The 17,247-nt window shown below is 39.7% G+C and overlaps 7 protein-coding genes across 7 annotated transcripts; 3 read left to right on the top strand and 4 right to left on the bottom strand. All coding sequences in view use genetic code 12, as the record gives it.

The window, feature by feature from the left end:
* Window positions 1-348: 348 nt before the first annotated feature.
* RJT20DRAFT_33990 (uncharacterized protein) lies at window positions 349-1,571 on the top strand. Its single transcript, XM_064919740.1, has one exon. The coding sequence runs from the start codon at window positions 587-589 to the stop codon at window positions 1,457-1,459; it is 873 nt and encodes a 290-aa protein (XP_064774794.1). The 5' UTR covers window positions 349-586; the 3' UTR covers window positions 1,460-1,571.
* A 1-nt stretch (window position 1,572) lies between these two features.
* Window positions 1,573-4,998, bottom strand: PUT3 (Put3p). The gene has a single exon (XM_064919739.1). The coding sequence runs from the start codon at window positions 4,907-4,909 to the stop codon at window positions 1,799-1,801; it is 3,111 nt and encodes a 1,036-aa protein (XP_064774795.1). The 5' UTR covers window positions 4,910-4,998; the 3' UTR covers window positions 1,573-1,798.
* Window positions 4,999-6,097: 1,099 nt separating this feature from the next.
* RJT20DRAFT_126768 (leucine-rich repeat domain-containing protein) lies at window positions 6,098-8,711 on the top strand. Its single transcript, XM_064916826.1, has one exon. The coding sequence runs from the start codon at window positions 6,306-6,308 to the stop codon at window positions 8,463-8,465; it is 2,160 nt and encodes a 719-aa protein (XP_064774796.1). The 5' UTR covers window positions 6,098-6,305; the 3' UTR covers window positions 8,466-8,711.
* A 528-nt stretch (window positions 8,712-9,239) lies between these two features.
* On the top strand, window positions 9,240-10,328 carry RJT20DRAFT_95108 (MDR family NADPH-dependent oxidoreductase; the record flags this gene model as incomplete). The annotated part of the gene is made up of 1 exon (XM_064921562.1): window positions 9,240-10,328. The coding sequence occupies one exon, from the start codon at window positions 9,240-9,242 to the stop codon at window positions 10,326-10,328; it is 1,089 nt and encodes a 362-aa protein (XP_064774797.1).
* Window positions 10,329-10,513: 185 nt separating this feature from the next.
* On the bottom strand, window positions 10,514-11,767 carry RJT20DRAFT_34002 (CAP domain-containing protein). The gene has a single exon (XM_064919741.1). It carries the CDS (start codon window positions 11,447-11,449, stop codon window positions 10,700-10,702), a length of 750 nt encoding a protein of 249 aa, XP_064774798.1. The 5' UTR covers window positions 11,450-11,767; the 3' UTR covers window positions 10,514-10,699.
* A 1,718-nt stretch (window positions 11,768-13,485) lies between these two features.
* On the bottom strand, window positions 13,486-15,810 carry RJT20DRAFT_93894 (ATP-dependent 5'-3' DNA helicase; the record flags this gene model as incomplete). Its single annotated transcript, XM_064921505.1, has 3 exons — window positions 13,486-14,811; window positions 14,890-15,477; window positions 15,535-15,810. The coding sequence occupies 3 exons, from the start codon at window positions 15,808-15,810 to the stop codon at window positions 13,486-13,488; spliced, it is 2,190 nt and encodes a 729-aa protein (XP_064774799.1).
* A 344-nt stretch (window positions 15,811-16,154) lies between these two features.
* On the bottom strand, window positions 16,155-16,876 carry RJT20DRAFT_126773 (uncharacterized protein). Its single transcript, XM_064916827.1, has 2 exons — window positions 16,818-16,876; window positions 16,155-16,718 (listed from the first exon to the last, which is right to left on the bottom strand). The coding sequence occupies exons 1-2, from the start codon at window positions 16,821-16,823 to the stop codon at window positions 16,416-16,418; spliced, it is 309 nt and encodes a 102-aa protein (XP_064774800.1). The 5' UTR covers window positions 16,824-16,876; the 3' UTR covers window positions 16,155-16,415.
* Between the last annotated feature and the right edge of the window lie 371 nt (window positions 16,877-17,247).

The following is a 17,247-nucleotide window of genomic DNA, read 5'->3' on the forward strand; positions in this document are numbered from 1 at the left end:
CTCCATCATTACCATGATTTTTTGTCAAAACGATTCACACCAATTAAGTAACCAAACCATACCAAAGAGTTGACGTTGTCTTGCCTTGTTATCTTTGTCATTATGATACTCAGAGCCTCCAGGTGAGGTTAGCTATTTGAAAAATAACTTGGTCCAGGGGTTTCATCTCTACTTTTTTTGTTTACCCAAAAAATGATCATTCCGCCCAACTAATATTTTACGCTATTCTGTCCACTCCATATCGTAAACCCTATCAATACACTTCATCATCCCACGTATCACAACCTTCAGCTCTCCACCATTTAGCATCCATTCTCAGATTAATACTTCATTCCTCACACACACTCCAACACACACTCCAACACACACTCCAACACACACTCCAACACACACTCCAACACACACTCCAACACACACTCCAACACACACTCCTACACATACATAATCTAACAAACTCAATCCACGTGACTTAAAAACTTCAAATTCTCAAACAACGAAATTTAAGAACATTAAAGAAGGAAGTCAGTAGGCAGCTAATAATAGTAGTTAGTGACCTACAGTAATACTTTAACAATAACGTGGCACGATGAGTTCCATGAACGAGAGTGCCAATATTGCACCTCTAGGACTTGATAGAGAAAGAGTGACATGTCTCTTACTCATAAATACCCATCTTATGAAGAAGGCTATCAACATATACCTTACCGTGTTGTGCAACCCACAAGCTCAGCAGCAAATGCCACCTCAGGCTAGACAAAGCGCCATAGAATCATACCAGAATTGCACCAGGCGGTTACACTGCAACTTGTCGGTATTGAACTATATCCATGAGAAGTACCACAGTGACCCCTCCCAAGAACCTTCCCACAACAAAGCGTCGTTCCCCATTATGCTCTCACCACCACAAGAAATGCCAGAATTAATCCAGTTGTACACTAAATTGCAAGAGTTATACCCTGAAGCGTTACAGTTTTTGAAGTCGAAACTACAACAAATGAAAAAACAGCAACAATTCCAGCAGCTGGGCCAGGCACCTCCTCAAAACCAGCCACCCCAGCTACAACAGCAGCAACCTCCACAACAGCACTCGTCAATCATGCAAGGCCAACAAATAATACCTCCCCGTCAGCAACAACAGATGCCACAACGACAGATTAACTTGCAACAAAATCAAATAATGTCCAATAACTCTCCTATGCTTAATAACGCCAACCCCAATTCCATGAATGGCCCTTCGGGTTCAGGAAACCAACAGGAGTTCTTACAACAGCAGTTCCAAGGTGGGTATAATGGCCAGGGCCAGAAATATAATGGAAATATGAACTCTGTACAGCCACAACTACAGCAGCAGTCTCTGGCTCTCTCTCCACAGCAAATCTTACAGCAGGTGGGTACTCCTGGTAACGCCAACGCTAACTTGGGCAACAACAATGGAAACGGAATGATGGATTTCTTTTAGTTGTAAAGACCACAATTGTAACATTATCCCTTTGATGTATTATATTCTTTGTACTCTTTATTTATCTTGACTTAATATGATGTATCGATATAGTATTTATTATATAAGTTCGATAAGCCGTATAACCTCACTCTCTTGCAACACTTGGTTAATGCATTATTTAACCTTTAAATTAGTGTATTAAGTTCTAATCTAGTAATAGCTGTCATATTCTATAAAATTCCCATAAACACATAGTTTTACATGTCTATTGCATATTAACATAACTAGTTGGTATTAGTACAAGTACGAAGCATAAAGCTGAATAAATTATTAAGTAGAACTTAATGAAAGCCATGTCTAGGACTGGTCCATGATGTCTTGGAATTCCAGATTGATAATGTCGCTGTATCCACCAGTGGACATTGTGTTAGCATAATTTGGATGAGCATAGATATCACCATGATTTTCCGTGTACGGACCATATTGGGATATATGATCAGGATGAGGAGTTTGGCTTTCAGAGCCTGGGACAGAATTTTGTTGTCTATTGAAGAATTCTCCCAGGTTTATATTCGAGCTCGGAGGTTGGTTGGGATTACCTCCTGAAACATTCAACCAAACGGCATCGTTCGTAATCTCATTCCATAATTTCTGCTCCTCATCTAAGTAGGTCAATCCTTCAATTCCCGCTAAGTCTGAATTAGTGTAAACATCTCCTGTGTTATTGAGACTAGAGGGAGTTGGTACAGCAAAGTTAAAAGATTCATGCATATTTGCATTTGGGTACGAAATTGAGTGAATTTGGTGAATGCGATCAGGTAATGGAGCCATAGCAACTTCTGCAACTGGTTTCACAACAAGTGGAGGAACATGAATGCTCTCACTCAACTCTGTATCTAATTGATGCAAATGGTCGTTGTTTATCTTCGAATTGGATATTTGATTAACCTCAACTATGTGATTATCGATACTTTCCTTAGACAAATTCTCGCTAGATATGTTGAGATCTTTCGAATCATCATCGTGTTTAACCAATAAGTCGTTCATGACCCCATTGAAGTCCAAGACTTTAATCAACTTCAACAATTGGGCCCTTCTCAATGCAGCGGGATAGTTGCCAAGTTTCTTCATCTTCGTGAAAATCACTAAGGCATGATCCAAATGATCTTTTGTGGCTTCATGTACTCCGAAGGATGCATTGAATAGGATTAGAGTTGAGGCAGAAGTAAATAAATACTCTCTGTCCATCCATCCAAAGAGCGCAACCATATTCTCTGGTAAAAGTGCCCAAATAGATTTGATGGTATTGATAGATGCCTGAAATGACGCGTTAAGCAAAAAGAGCACATTCTTTGAATATTTTGAGAGGTCCACATATTTGTTCACAGTATTCTTTGTTTGCAACTCCTTCAATTTCTTAGTAGCAAAGTGGAACAATAGTGGACGAACAGCTAGGTTCATTCCTTGAAAGTATTCTGTCATCAAGTTAACAATAAGTCTTGAAATTCTAAGGTTTTCAACTGAGAAATCAATGCGGAGGAAGTCAGGTAAGGAGTTTTTCCATGTCATTAATTTATGAACTAAGTCGGAAACAACAGGTAAAATGTTGACTGTTGGCTGCTTAGTATACAAAGATGACAAAATGATGGCATTAATTTGGGTGATTGTCACACAGTTATTAATGTAGTCGGCAGGAGGGAAGATGTAGTAGCCTCTAACGTCATCACCATCTTTTCTAAAGTCACTTGGATCTATATTGAAGTCGACTGGCAATTCTGTCGATACACTATCATCGGCAAAACTTAATGGTAGACCTGCCTTTGACGACAACATTCTTTCGTACATGTAGACTGTCCACCATATACGTCTTCTGTGTTCAAGTTCGAAACGATTCAAGTTTTCCTTGTCGGCATCGACGTGCCAACCCAAGATCAAAGTTGATCTTAGAGCTAATCCGAAGTAAAAATACGATGCAATGGTACAATCAGCGACCTGTAAATAGAATGCATACAAAAGCATAACTTCAATACCACCATCCTTAGTAATATTGTCGATAGCACCAGAGGCAAATAACCCAGTGAACAATTCTGATGCTTCATAGAAAAATCCAGATCCAGGCAACGTATCCTTTTCCTTCCTCTCTTTGGCTTTAGACTTTACTCTTTTTGCGAACTCGCCCATTTCTTTCAGTTTTATAATATGTGAATTAGATTCAGTTCCAAGGTACATTTCGCCAATTGCAAAAATAAGAAGGATTTTACAGAACCAGATTGTTTCGAGGATAGTGTCATCATCTGTGTCCTTTTTGATAGCATTTTCATCTTCATCAGGTCCGCCTTTTGCTTCAGAAATGTTACGACGTAATATCTTTTTATTTTCAGCAGCCTTTCCAGAGTATAAATTCATAAGAAACTTTTTTACCAAACCCTCATTGAAGAAATAGAAACACCCATCATTATAATTAATAAAAGTATCCACTAATAACATTGCATAGGAATATGAGGGTAACGTGAAGTTGATAGATAATCCAGGTCTGGTATTAGTCTTTGCGAGGGTGATTTTATAGGCATTTCCTTCCTTTTCAAGGATTTCGGTTTCTCTCTTATTTCTACGAGAGCTTCTCGCATGGCCCTCTGAATGGTACGATTTTGGTGTTCCTACTAAACTACTTGGTGAAGGCGATGGGGACGTATCAGTAGACTCGGGGAACAAGGAAGATGATACAAAAGATGGAACCATGTTCTGAATCTCGAGTCCGAAGAGAGTCATCGATGAAGACCCCACATATACTTTCTCGCCTGTTCTAGACTGAATGAGGCGTCCATGCTTATCCAAAGACGGCTGTATCACCTCAGTACCATTGAAATTTGTACTATTGATAGATGCGCTCAGTTGGGAGCCCACTTGCAGTGAATTGGGCAATGAATACTTGATGTTGTTTACGAAGTTGTTTTGTTGTAGTAAAGGTGGCTGTTGAGTCAGAGTCGAATGTGGAGCTCCAGCTGGTTGGGTCGCCAGAGCAGCCGCTACTGGGTTCGTTGATCTTTTCTCCTCTTCCTTCAAGTTGTTCCGTAATATTGCATTATCTTTCTTGAGTCTCGCTATGTCGTCATGTAGCTTCGAAAGGTATTTCATTGATACCACTATCTTCTTGTCTGCTTCTACGTACTCGCATTTGGTCTTAGCCAATTGGCACTTCTTACACGGATCTCCACCGGGACAACGAATATGACGGGCACGGCAACGAATACATGCTAGCGAAGTCCGCTTCTGCTTAGAGTTACTGGCTGCAAGTGCTGGATTCGGCTTTCTTGAGCCTGATGGGCCCGACTCAATGTCAGGCAATCTGTTAAGTGAGGAAGACACCTCTATGGGCACTGATGTAAGGAGCGAATCCGCCACATCTTCGTCCTTAATTAAGTTGGCCAGAAGGTCCTCCTTCACTGCGGGGGGCCGTATGCCGCTCATGACACTGATTTTGTACGATGCTGCTTGCTTTCACAGGTTTGTTATGGATGTCAGCTCTTGTAGACTGTCGTCCCATTGTTTTAGCCGCTTTGACAGTTCGTACCCAAAAATCGAAGGTTTGAGGAATGAGGAAGTGGGAGCCTGCAGAGAACACATGAATTGGAATATCTTTTTTCGCGCGCATGAGGGAGTGGTTAGGGAGACCTTAGCAGAGTTTAGAAAGCGCAGTGGGAGCACAGTGAGCAGAGGGAGCAGACTGTGAGTAGTGGGAGCAGACTGTGGAGTGGTAGTGTTAGGGAGTTGAAGTGTGGTAAAGATGTAATTTATGAGGGATGTAATATGAGTGTAGAGAGAGAAGGGATGAAGCAATTGTATGAAGAGTAAATTGTGTGATGGTAGTAATCGTAAGGCAGTAAATGTATGCTGGTAGTAATTGTAAGTTAGTAAATGTAGTGATTGTATGTAGTTAGTGTATGTAGTTAGAATGTTAGTAGTCCTTTACAATTCTACTATAATGGAGTAAAGAGCTCGTAAACTACTCGAATGTAGTGACTAATATACTACACTATACACTATAATATAGTTAATAGAATGTAGTTAACATGTAGATAAAAGTATGTTGTTATTATGTTCTTTGTAGTATTGTAGCTCCAGTCCGACAGTCTTATGGTAGTTGGACTGATAGCACGCAGGTAATAGTATACACAGATATACACTAATATTCACTGATTGACACTTACAGTTAATACCTAGTGAGTTGCGAATTTATTTTGCAATATGATATTGCTAATAGTATCCTAGCAAAGAGTAGTTGTTCTGGAACAGTAGCATGGTGTGGTCATACGAATGTGCTTGTAGCAGTGTGTTCAAAGTAATGGTCATAGTAGTATGGCCGTAGTAGTATGACAACAATAGCATGGAAACAATAGTGTTTTCCTATTCTTCTTTCTCCATTAGTCTCTATCGTCATAGTAGTACCCTTGATAGTGTATAGTCTTCTTCTTCTTCTTCTTCATTATGACTAACCATAAAATACGAGTGAGTCCCTGAAGCTGCAACCTCCCATTGTTAGGCCAAGTTGCATAGTAATTCGCATTCTCATAGTACTTCTAGTAATACTTCTCGTAATGCTTCTCGTAATACTTCCATAGTACTTCTCGCAGTTCTTTTCGTAGTTCTTCTAGTAGTACTGTACTTCTCTTACTAATTCTCTATACTCTACTTCGTAACTATTACACGGAGGAATGAGAAGTTACGTATTTTGAGGCACACTTCTACAATATAATTTTAATTGATTTATAAATTAATTGATTTACTGATTTATTGATTACTAAGGTTGTAATAATTTTTGGAGTTGATACAGACCACTCATATACTTTATTGAATATGGCTCGAAATGAATTCGGATATGGAGGTTGATAACCAGCCCAATGTATACAGTGGACAGCCCGATGGTCTGAAGATCGGTTCAATGTTCCCTGAAGACCTAAACATGGGCATTCGCATGCTCCCCCCAGAATTGCTAAGTCGTATCTTCTCCTACATCAATTCAGACACCATCTACGGCAAGTTCATCGAACCCTATGGCTGGACTGACTTATCATACATCCAAGACATTGCCTACACCGCGCTCTTCTCTCGGAAGTTGATAGTACGACTGTTTCCCACGAGGAAACGGGGCTACGATTCTTCTCGTGTGTTCTACTCAGCAAAGGACTTGAACTCGTCCTTCGTTATCGTGGGATTCAAAAGAGGCTACGACGTGTTACGAACTTTGATCTACTTCAATCTCGACAACCAGAGAAACGTTATTCCCCCAGAAATAGGCTTCTTATTCAGCTTTAAGAACGAAATCGACAACGATTCGGATCTTCCGTCGCCAAAATTATACGAAGAAGTCGAATACTTCACGAAGTTAATCGAAATATTGTCTTTTGATAACTACTATAGACAATCCATTCCTTGCATTTGCATTCAATTATCCTACAATGTGATTATAACCCCAGAGTTGGTATTACGGAGTAACAAGATTATGCAGAAAATCGAAGCTTTAGAGAAGAAGACCACTAAGATAATGATCCAAAGTAGCTTCACTTCAAGGAACTCTATCCAGAATATCCGACCTTTGCACCCAGCTCCCCTTGACAATCTTGAAGAATTGTACCTTTTAAGATGTAGTATTTCCAATTACCATCTAAAGCATTACCTAAGAAACTTGTTTCCTTCGTTAAAGGTATTGGATTTAACGGCCAATGAAATTACTTCGCTTCAAAACTTTGTTATCCCTGCATCATTGGAGAGACTTAACCTCGGAGCGAACAATTTGACAAGTTTAAAAGGCCCTAATTATTGTGAAGCAACTCATTTATACGCGCTTGATGCCTCTATCAATGGTATAGATTCATTGGACTACAATTTGAGATTACCCCCTGCATTAAAAAGTCTTAAAATAACTTATAATTCAATTCCTGAAATACACCAAGCTCAGATACTGAATTCTCTAGAGATAATTGGGCTATCAAAGAATGCGTTGACTTCTTTAGAAGATATTTCTTTACCAGAATCCCTCAAGGAACTCCATTTAAATGGAAATTCAATAAAGACTTTCCCAGACGGATTTTTTCTTTCAACACCCAATTTGACAATTTTGGATGTGTCAGAAAATCAAATAGATGATTTGGATGATCTTGGCCAATTACCTCAAAGTTTGAGCGAGCTAATGCTAGATAACAACGAGATAGACTACAGCGACTTAAATAACATCTTGACCAGCTGCTTAACAAAACTTTCTATGAGATCTACTGGATTAATTACCTTCAGTGACGTACAACTACCCAAGCATTTGAAAGAACTTGATTTGTCTAAGAATGAAATAGGAGAAATCGAATTAGTTAACTTTGGTGATGAACTAGTAAAGTTAAACCTAAGTAATAATTTATTGACCACATTCAATTTGGACTCTAGCTTTATACAAATTCCTCAAACTTTACGCCTGCTTGATATCAGCAGCAATCACTTCGAAAGAGGCTTGAGAAGTATAGGTATGCCACCTAATTTGACACTGCTAAAACTCAATGATGTTGGACTTGGTGTACTTTCCAACGAATTAATGAGTCAACTTCCAAGAACATTAACCACTTTGCATTTAGACCATACTTGTTGGACAGCTCCGTCAAATTCGCAAGTTGTTAACACTATCAAGTATAAATCCATTGAGCCACTAATCAACTTTGAGAAGTACTTTCCAAACTTGAAGACTCTCACATTAGAAAGAAACTGCATCGGTCTGATAGATAGTATTTCGTATCCTTGTCAATTGGAATCACTTTCGTACGAATACAATGACTTGATCTACATTAACTTTAAAAACATTCCAACGAACATTCACTATTTAGTGTTCAACAACAACAAGATTGATGAAGCCAAACTTTGGGAGTCCATTGGTAGTGTGCCATATTTTCCCAATATCGAATACTTCGGAATATGTGGAGATCAGACAAAATTGATGAAACTGGGATTATTCTTTGGGCGCTGTCACAATGCGGAAGCTTCATAACAACTGAGATAAACTTGTTCACTTTAGTATGACAATTAGCATATATTTATTAGAATATACGACTTTACGAAGAAATATAGCTCACGGCTGACAAATATGTCTGCATTTTTGCAGCATGTCATGAAGGGGCTTTAGCTAAGTCAGGATACTTGGAACCAAATTGCACATTAATAAGCTGAGGTGAAGTGTGCATTCCAGCTTACCAGGAAAGTACCTCTACGATGTCAAAAGGGAATTCAAAGAGACCTCTAATATTATTATATTATTATATTATTATATGATTCGTTATTATCTCTTCTTCCATGCCGTCAATTTTATTATCATTTTATTATCGTAGTCTCTATATAATCCAGCGCTACCAACCACTCATATATGTCATCAACAGATACAAAGCCTACTAGGACAACATCGTAAGCCTTACCACCTGACAAATCAAGAAAAACATGCGTCATTTCACGAGCAACGCCAATATCATAACTCTAGAATGTCCTACAATACGCACATACGTACATATACAAGTGATTACAAACATCAGTGGCCGGGTGTGGTGCTTGATGTAATATGTCAAATAACGCGGAATCGGAAACTGTGGAGAATTAAGGTTGACATATTTTCAACTGGTAGCTCCGGGGGTCAGAATAATATCAGCAATAGTTCCGGAACTCAAAACTATAAAATGCATCAATTTAGCAATTAATGAAGGGATTTTATCAATTATATCAATAACCATTCTAATAGCTTTCATCTTTCGAGAGCACCTAAACAAAGCCAAATATGTCTGTCAAAGCAAGCGCCGTAACCTACACTGAGCACGGAAAAGACTTCCAAAACGTCCTTCAATTAACTGAATTTACTGTGGATCCATCTCAATTGAAACCAAACCAGATCCTTCTTAAGACCCTTGCGACCCCTATCAATCCAGCAGATCTAGGCCAAATTGTAGGTGGCTACAATGACCCCAAACCTCACTATTTGGATGGTAAACCGGTCCATATTGGTGGCAATGAGGGGCTTTACAAGGTTATCCATCTTGGTTCAGATGTGAAGAATTACAATGTTGGAGACTGGGTCATTCCTAAGCTCCCTAGTTTTGGTACTTGGAGAAATTACGCTCTTGTAACTGTGGAGGAGAATGATACAACACCACTAATCGTTGTTTCGAATGATGACGATGCCCTTACTCTTGAGCAAGCCGCTACAATTTCTATTAACCCTTCAACAGCTTACCAAATTCTTAACCAATTCATCAAAGATTGGAGTGAAGATGGTAACGATTGGGTGATTCAGAACTCGGGAAACTCTCAGGTGAGCAAGTATGTTTCTCAATTTGCTAAATTGAAGAATGTCAAGACGATTTCTGTTATTAGAGATGGTAAATCAGACGAAGTCATCAAAGAGTTATACGACCTTGGAGCAACAAAAGTCATTTTCGAGTCTCAATTGACAGCTGATGACTTCTCTTCGAAGGTTTTACCTGACATCATCGGTGAGAAGGGTCGTGTCAGATTGGCTTTGAATGGTGTAAGTGGACCAACTGTACCTCATCTATTCAAATCCTTATCTGAAAATGGAATCTTGGTAACATATGGTATAATTTCAGGAAGTACTATCACTTATGATGCTCGCCTTCAATTTAGTAAAAACTTGACAACCGCTGGCTTTTGGCTTACCAAAAACACATTGAGATCTCCTCAGTTCAAGGTTGACACAATTCACGAATTGCTCAAGCTCTACAAAGAAGGCAAGGTCATCGACCCATCCTTCACCAAGGTCCCATTCAAAGAGGGTGACAACTTACTCCGCACGTTCTTGGAGAGTATTGGAGCTTCTTCGAAAGGCAAGCAGGTCATCGTATACGAATAAGAATGCAATCGGAAGAAATTAAAAAAAAAAAATATGGTACCTTTTTTTCTGGCAACTCACATAGGGCCACAACTACAAGTTCCCAAATAAGAAATGCTATGCTGTTCTTCTAGAGCATATTAGAGATCGTAGTCTACAGCAAGTTATAATATAATTGAATGAACGTTTTTTGTTTGTTAGATATAGAAGGGAGCTAGAAACAGGGAATGATTTACCAAACGAGTATGAAATGAAAGACAATGAACTAAATGAATGAATGTAACTTCAATATCTAAACAAACAATTTTGAAGAATTTTCTTGTAACCTAATGAACCGTGTAACGAATGATGAATCCAATAACATACTGGAGTCGGGGAAATCATTTGATTAATTATGAAGACAAGTTAGCCTTACCCTCACCAACGTAGTTTCCTGGAGGGTTGTAAGAACAGATGATGTACTTACCCCAGTTCTGAGCGGAACAGTCCTTGTAAGCACAACCGACTTCGGTAGTACCCTTCCAGATAATTTGGGTGAAGTGGTCTAAGACGTTAGCGTTGGAGTAGTCGTAGTTGTCACCTTCCTCGTACCAAGCGCCGAAAGCACTGACACCATCTTCGTAACCAACGGCCAAGTTCTCACCGAATGGACCACCAGAGTGGACTAAGTTACCAGAACAGTCGTACTTGTTAGCGTAAGCCTGGGCATACTCGAAAAGTTCATTACTCCAGGATAAAGAGCCAGCACCATGTTGAGCTCTCTTTTGGTTGTGGATGTTCAAAAGTGGTTGAGCAAAAGAAGAGTCAGCATCACCGAAGTTGACACCAGCTTGGGCTGCAGTAGTTTGAGCTGGAGCTGGAGCTGGAGCGGCCTTAGTGACAAGAGTGGTTGGCTTTGGAGCAGCAACAGGAGGAGTGACTGTGGTGACAGGAGCTGGAGCAGCAACAGGAGTGTCAACTGGGGCACCAGCCGTGACGGTGACAATCTTGACATTAGCTGGTGGAGGAGGAGGTGGAGGATGAGGTTGAGCTTGACCACCAACAACGGTAACAACATGGACTTGAGTGACAATGACGGTGTCAACGGCAGCAGAAGCAGCAGCCAAGATGGACAAGGCGGTGGTTAAGGTTAAAAACTTCATGATAATGGAGGGATTGAATAATTTGCAATAATGAGCGACAGGAAACAGTTAACGAATACAAAGGATGAATTCTACTACAGCTGACACTTGAAAGGAAGGAACAACAGTCTTTTTAAGGAATGACGTTGACTGGATGGTGGTTGCAAAGATAGCTAGACGAACGGTCGCACAGGAGTAGTCACTAATGGAACAACGAAAGAGTGGATGTTGATGCACAATTTATTAATGTGTCTCATCTTGTTATTTGGGAATTACAAACTATATATACTGATTCTGCCACTATAAACATGGAACAATACCGTCAACTTTCTTCCATTCCTAATAGGGCGACGAGATGAAGGCCTTCATACTGCTGCAAGAAATGTTCCAAGATTTAAAGGCTGCATGCAGCATTTTGAGGTGGAATTGTCAATAGGGCGAGAAAAATAATAATAATGTTGAAAATAAACAATATTTTTTTTGGGAAGTGCGGAAATTGCGTGTTTGATGTAACATTCGAGGGTCTAATAGGTTGAGTGAGGGGTCGGAACAGAGATTAGCGGTGGCAGATGTTCTCCGACAGCAAATTGTTAGGAGATCGTACAACCATTCTGTTAAGAGCAATGACTCTGGGATACGACGTGGAATTGAGTTGTGGAGATCACTGGAACCTACGGAGGCAACACGGACTTGCGGACTAGGTAGACACCAAAATACGTGTCACCTTGGCTAGTCACTGATTCTGGGCAAACACACCCTAAGAGAATAACACATGGGAAATAGTCATGGTTATTGGCTGCTATCTCATGCTATTGGACGCTACACGATATCTCCATGCAATTCACGTGACAATGAAACCTCGGAAATGCTTAGGCCCTCAAACCTTGCGTGTCCTGACTACGCGTATTTAGTGAAATTCACAGGAGTTATTTGTGGTTTTTGTACAGTTTCCATCCGAATTCGGTGACAACGAGGTTATTACGCGCAGAAAGAGACTTTTTAGTAGGGGAAATAGAGCATTCAAGAATGCAAGGTTTGTTGTCCTTTAACTAAAGCTTATTATCCGATACCGTACATGGTGTTCAAGGCTGCCTGCTTACTGGTGTTGGTATCAAGAGGTTCAGCAGATGCGATGGCGGCCATGCTCTACTACGGCCACTCAGCATCGGGGTCTTCGGTCTTCGGTCAATGAAACTCTCTCTTATTTTGTAGCAATGATCCGGATACCTGTTTTTCCTTATACCGTCTAATAATATGGCCAATCCAACGGGTGGATATTTTCAAGTCGTACCATGTAACCCAATCTACCCACACTTTCGTAAACTTCGGTCGCAGTTGGTGAGCGTCGTTTGTTTTCCGTGCCATAATGAACCACACAGGCCGTGGCTATCATGCTTCAACTTTAGCTAGTTAATGGTCGTAAAAGGAGGTCTCTCCACTACGAAAGCCTTGAGAACGCCCAAGGGCGACTTTAAACCAGTTAAACGCTTCCTCAAGGAGCCATCTTACTTTACTTCCCTTGTTCTCTTTGTTTACATCTGTTTACTACTACAATTACGTACTATTTACATTTTCCGCTTTGCTCAACTCGACTGTCGGACTTTCCCTAACCATCGAATATCACAACCTTGACAATTAACATGAAACGAACGATCAAAATTTCACGACAAGCGAACTTTATTTCGATTCCTGTATGGGAGATATAGAATGTTCCTTTATCCAGTGCGATCTGAGGGGGCTCTAGAACACATCGGTTTAGGCAATAGAAAAATAACGGAGGCCTGTCGCGGTCGTTCCCGATAAGGAATGGACCATTCCTCTCTCGGTGTCAACTAACAATGGGATTGGTTTGGCTGCAAGCACAATCTCATTGTATGTGGTGTCGACATAACATCTCGAGCGAAACAAACGAGATGAATCGTTTAATAACTACAATTAAACCCCCGTTAGGAAATGTTATAACTTACGGAGGTCTCCTTACACTAATTTTGTGAGTGCCAGAGAACATTACTGCATAACTTTAAAAAAATTTTCATTTTATGATATTTTCTACGTCATTAGTAGTCTCCAAGATCCGGATACACTATGTCGTATTCGTTGACTTCCTGGCCAGAACCATTTTCAACGAACTGAGACCAATGAGAGAGGAAATGTACACCGCAGGTGCTCATCAAATCCAAATCTCCGACCACACAAAGCTGTCTTTTTGGGCGGGTCATGGCGACATTTAATCTTCGTTTATCCTTCAAGAATCCGATTTCACGACTATCATTTGATCTGACAAGTGAAATAATAATCACTTCCTTCTCTCGTCCTTGGAATCCATCTACGGTTGATATTTCCACTTTATTATATTCTCGTAATCCTTGATCTAGCTCCTTCTGCAAACTTCGTTTAAGTAGACTTACTTGAGCGTTGTAAGGTGAGATGATTCCCACATGCTCCGGAAGAACTCCACTATCAAGTAGCTTTTCTAAATGTTGGATCACCACCAATGCCTCCATCTCGTTGTACTTAGATCCGGTAGAATCTCCGAGGGACTTTGGATCATCATCACTTGATTTTTCCGGAAAATCACCACCTTGTGTATCATACCAAATACAAGTGGGCCGTGTTTCATCGTTGTCTGCAACCCCCTTAAGATCTAATAATGTAATCTCCTTAACTGACGCATGCGCCATTAGTTTGGTATCATATAATTCGTATGATGGAAATCTCATTATGCTTTCGTTCATTCTGTACTGTGTATCAAGCAATTTCTTATATTTTTCACCCTCATGGTCCTTCACCAATCTATCGAACAATGTCACCTCAAGATCGGCAACTTTAGATTCTGCTAGTGATAAGTCGTGGATCAACCTTTCTATTTCGTCTTTAGACTTCACTGTAGGTGGTAGTTGCATGTTATCTCCTGCGATGACTAATCTTTTGAATCCTAAATGATTTACTAATGGAATCCAACATTGAGGTTCCATCGACTGTGAAACTTCATCTATAATTACGGTATCAAAAAGTGGCTCCTCATCGCTAAAATGGAGCGACTCTTGTTTGTATAGCGATGTCAAATCGTAGGCCCCAGCTCCATGTAAAGTGCTTAAGACAACGTTGGCATTCACCAAAAGATCTTGGACTATCTTCTTTTCCCTGATTCTTAAGTCCTTCTTAAACTCCTTCAAATCAGCCCAAAGAAGCCGTCTCTCTGCATACCTTTTGCATTTTTTTATTTTACCCAAAGTTTCGCCAATATCCTTCTCAATATCTCTCAATATTTCTTTGTCATTGTTCAAATCACTTGATCCGGGATAGTTGGTTTTGGAAAGAATATCCAAGGAATGTTGCAAATTACTAGCTAACAACCGGGCAGGATGGCCAATTCTAATGAGCTTCTCTGGCGATTTGCTATGTGTAAGAGATCCATTTTTCTTAGACAGTCTCTTCGAAGACGCCTTTTCATCGACCACTTGTCCTCGAAATACAGGTGATAATCTTTCCAATATCGTGTCTACTGAGATGTTGGAAGGTCCACATACCAAGACTCGTTCTCCCTTATGGAAAGTCAATTGCTTTATTAACTCTATCAATGTATAAGTTTTACCAGTTCCTGGTGGACCATGAATAATCGTGATGGGCGATTCGTTGATAGCGAAGTTGACTGCTTCCTTTTGCGATTCATTTAATTGAGGATTAAAGAAATCTTTGTCTTTCAACCGGGACGCTGACTTAGTGGGTGGAATGTATTTGACTTCTCCTAGAAGTAATTGAATGATGTAATTCTTGTCTCCATCTTTTAATTCGCCTAATTTGTTCATTGCCGAGATCATTCTCTTATATGTGATCGAGTTTGACACCTTTACGATCCACATACGTACCGAATCATTGGAAGTATTATTATACAAGTTGAGCACTTTATCTTCTTTGACATCTTCTTCAATGGAGATAGTAATTAACCGGGCATTTATCTTAATAACCACTGCATCCAATGATTCATCCAACGATTCAGGGTGATCCTTTTCTTTCTCTTTCTTCTTTGTTGAAGAATTGGCTGCTGCCTTTCTTGTGTGTATAGCATCAGATGAATTGGCATTGCTCATTTTGTCCAATTTCACGATGTCACCTACTCTCAATGTCCCGACTTGTATTTCGTCGTCAGCATCTTTCTTGAGTGCTGGGTCGACAACCAACTCTATCAATGTCTTTCCTCCAAGTCCTGTTCTGACGTTGCTTACTATCAAATTAATAACCGCAAGTCCTAACTGTGCAAGTTTTCTTGCCGAATAGGTGGTCAAATATGAATTGGTGAGCAATACATCGGATTTCTGTTCGATATTGATTGCATTCTTAAACGATTCGACCAATTGAGTTTGTAACGATGACTGACTCATTGTTTCTATGAACAATATTGATAGTACCTATCTTTTGTCCGGGTTGACTATTCGCAATTTTCTCTGAGGTCAATTGTTAGTATCACCTAGTGTATGTTGTTTTCTATTGTATGTGTCCGTTTTTCAAAACCCAATGTAAGTGACCATTGACTTTATGCATCTTGACACATGAACATAGTATGTCTACAACTTCTTTTTCGATCGGTCAGTTCAAACAATCGCTATTTGAGTGAAGTGGAATTTGAACTGAGAATCGCAATTGACATACCAGTTTCTCACTTTTGGACTTCTTGTAACCTTTCACTTGTTCTCGTCATCTACAGAGTCGTTTTGTATTGTTCAATTTCTCACTTTTTTAAAAATTTATCGTCTACACTATCAAAAATAGTAATGAATATATTCAGAATAAGAACACTATAAATTAAACAAGAAACACGCAAAAATACACAGAAAACACCCAGTTAAAGCTGCTAAACAGCGACCAGGTGTGGAGAAATGAACCCTAATATTCAATTAGCAAAATCCGTGATCTTGATAAAACCGGAGGAAAGCCGACACGAACCACCTCGCCAAGGCAACCCACCAAGTACCACTCTCTAGGCTATTTATTGCTTCTTTTGAATCTCGTCGATATCTCTTCCGGTTTGGTCTTTCAAGATCTTACCGGCTTCCCTCAGAACATAGTCGTAGACCAAGTTTCTTTGGGTGAAATAACCAGTCAATTTTAACAAAGATACTGTGGAGTCGTAGCATCTCTCACCGAAGGCGAGATATTTCCCAAACCATTTACGCACATCGACTGAAGAAAAGTGGGATGTGTCGAAGACCAATCCTGTGTTACGGTGAATACCGGCAAGGATGATGGAAATTAAAACCAAGTCAAATGAATAATGAGCCAATTTACCAATCTATGGTTATCTGTTAGTATGTTGCAAAGAGTATCGAGAATATCTTTCTCTTCGTCTCATTTTTCTTGTTCGTCTACTCTATAAAACTATAAAACGTACACTCATGCTGTTATTGAGAATCCTTATATCCTAACGATGTCCTAGGAAACACTATTACAACAGTTATCAGTTATCATATTGCCTACGGTCGGTATTATCTGATCCCATAATTTATGTCTATATACTGCGGTACGGGTGCAATTACATTCCATCTGAAACTTCGGCTAATTCCATCGGTGCGGCTCATATTAAGTATGGGGAGACTCTTTGGTATGGAGTATAATCTATGTCTATTCATGCTAATTGGTATAATTATCTGAAGAATGTACAACTATACAGTGGTTTCAATTTTAATTCATACTTGCAACTCGAATTGGTTCATACTAATCACAAGAAATAATTCAAACCTACAACATGAAGTTTTCAATACTAATTTGCTTGAAGGATGTTGTGAACTTTATTAGAGTTTAATATGAAGCAATTCTGGCCT

The sequence above is a fragment of the Scheffersomyces xylosifermentans genome (genome assembly GCF_036884685.1).
Source record: "Scheffersomyces xylosifermentans strain CBS 12540 chromosome Unknown RJT20scaffold_3, whole genome shotgun sequence".
Taxonomy (NCBI): Eukaryota; Fungi; Ascomycota; class Pichiomycetes; order Serinales; family Debaryomycetaceae; genus Scheffersomyces; species Scheffersomyces xylosifermentans.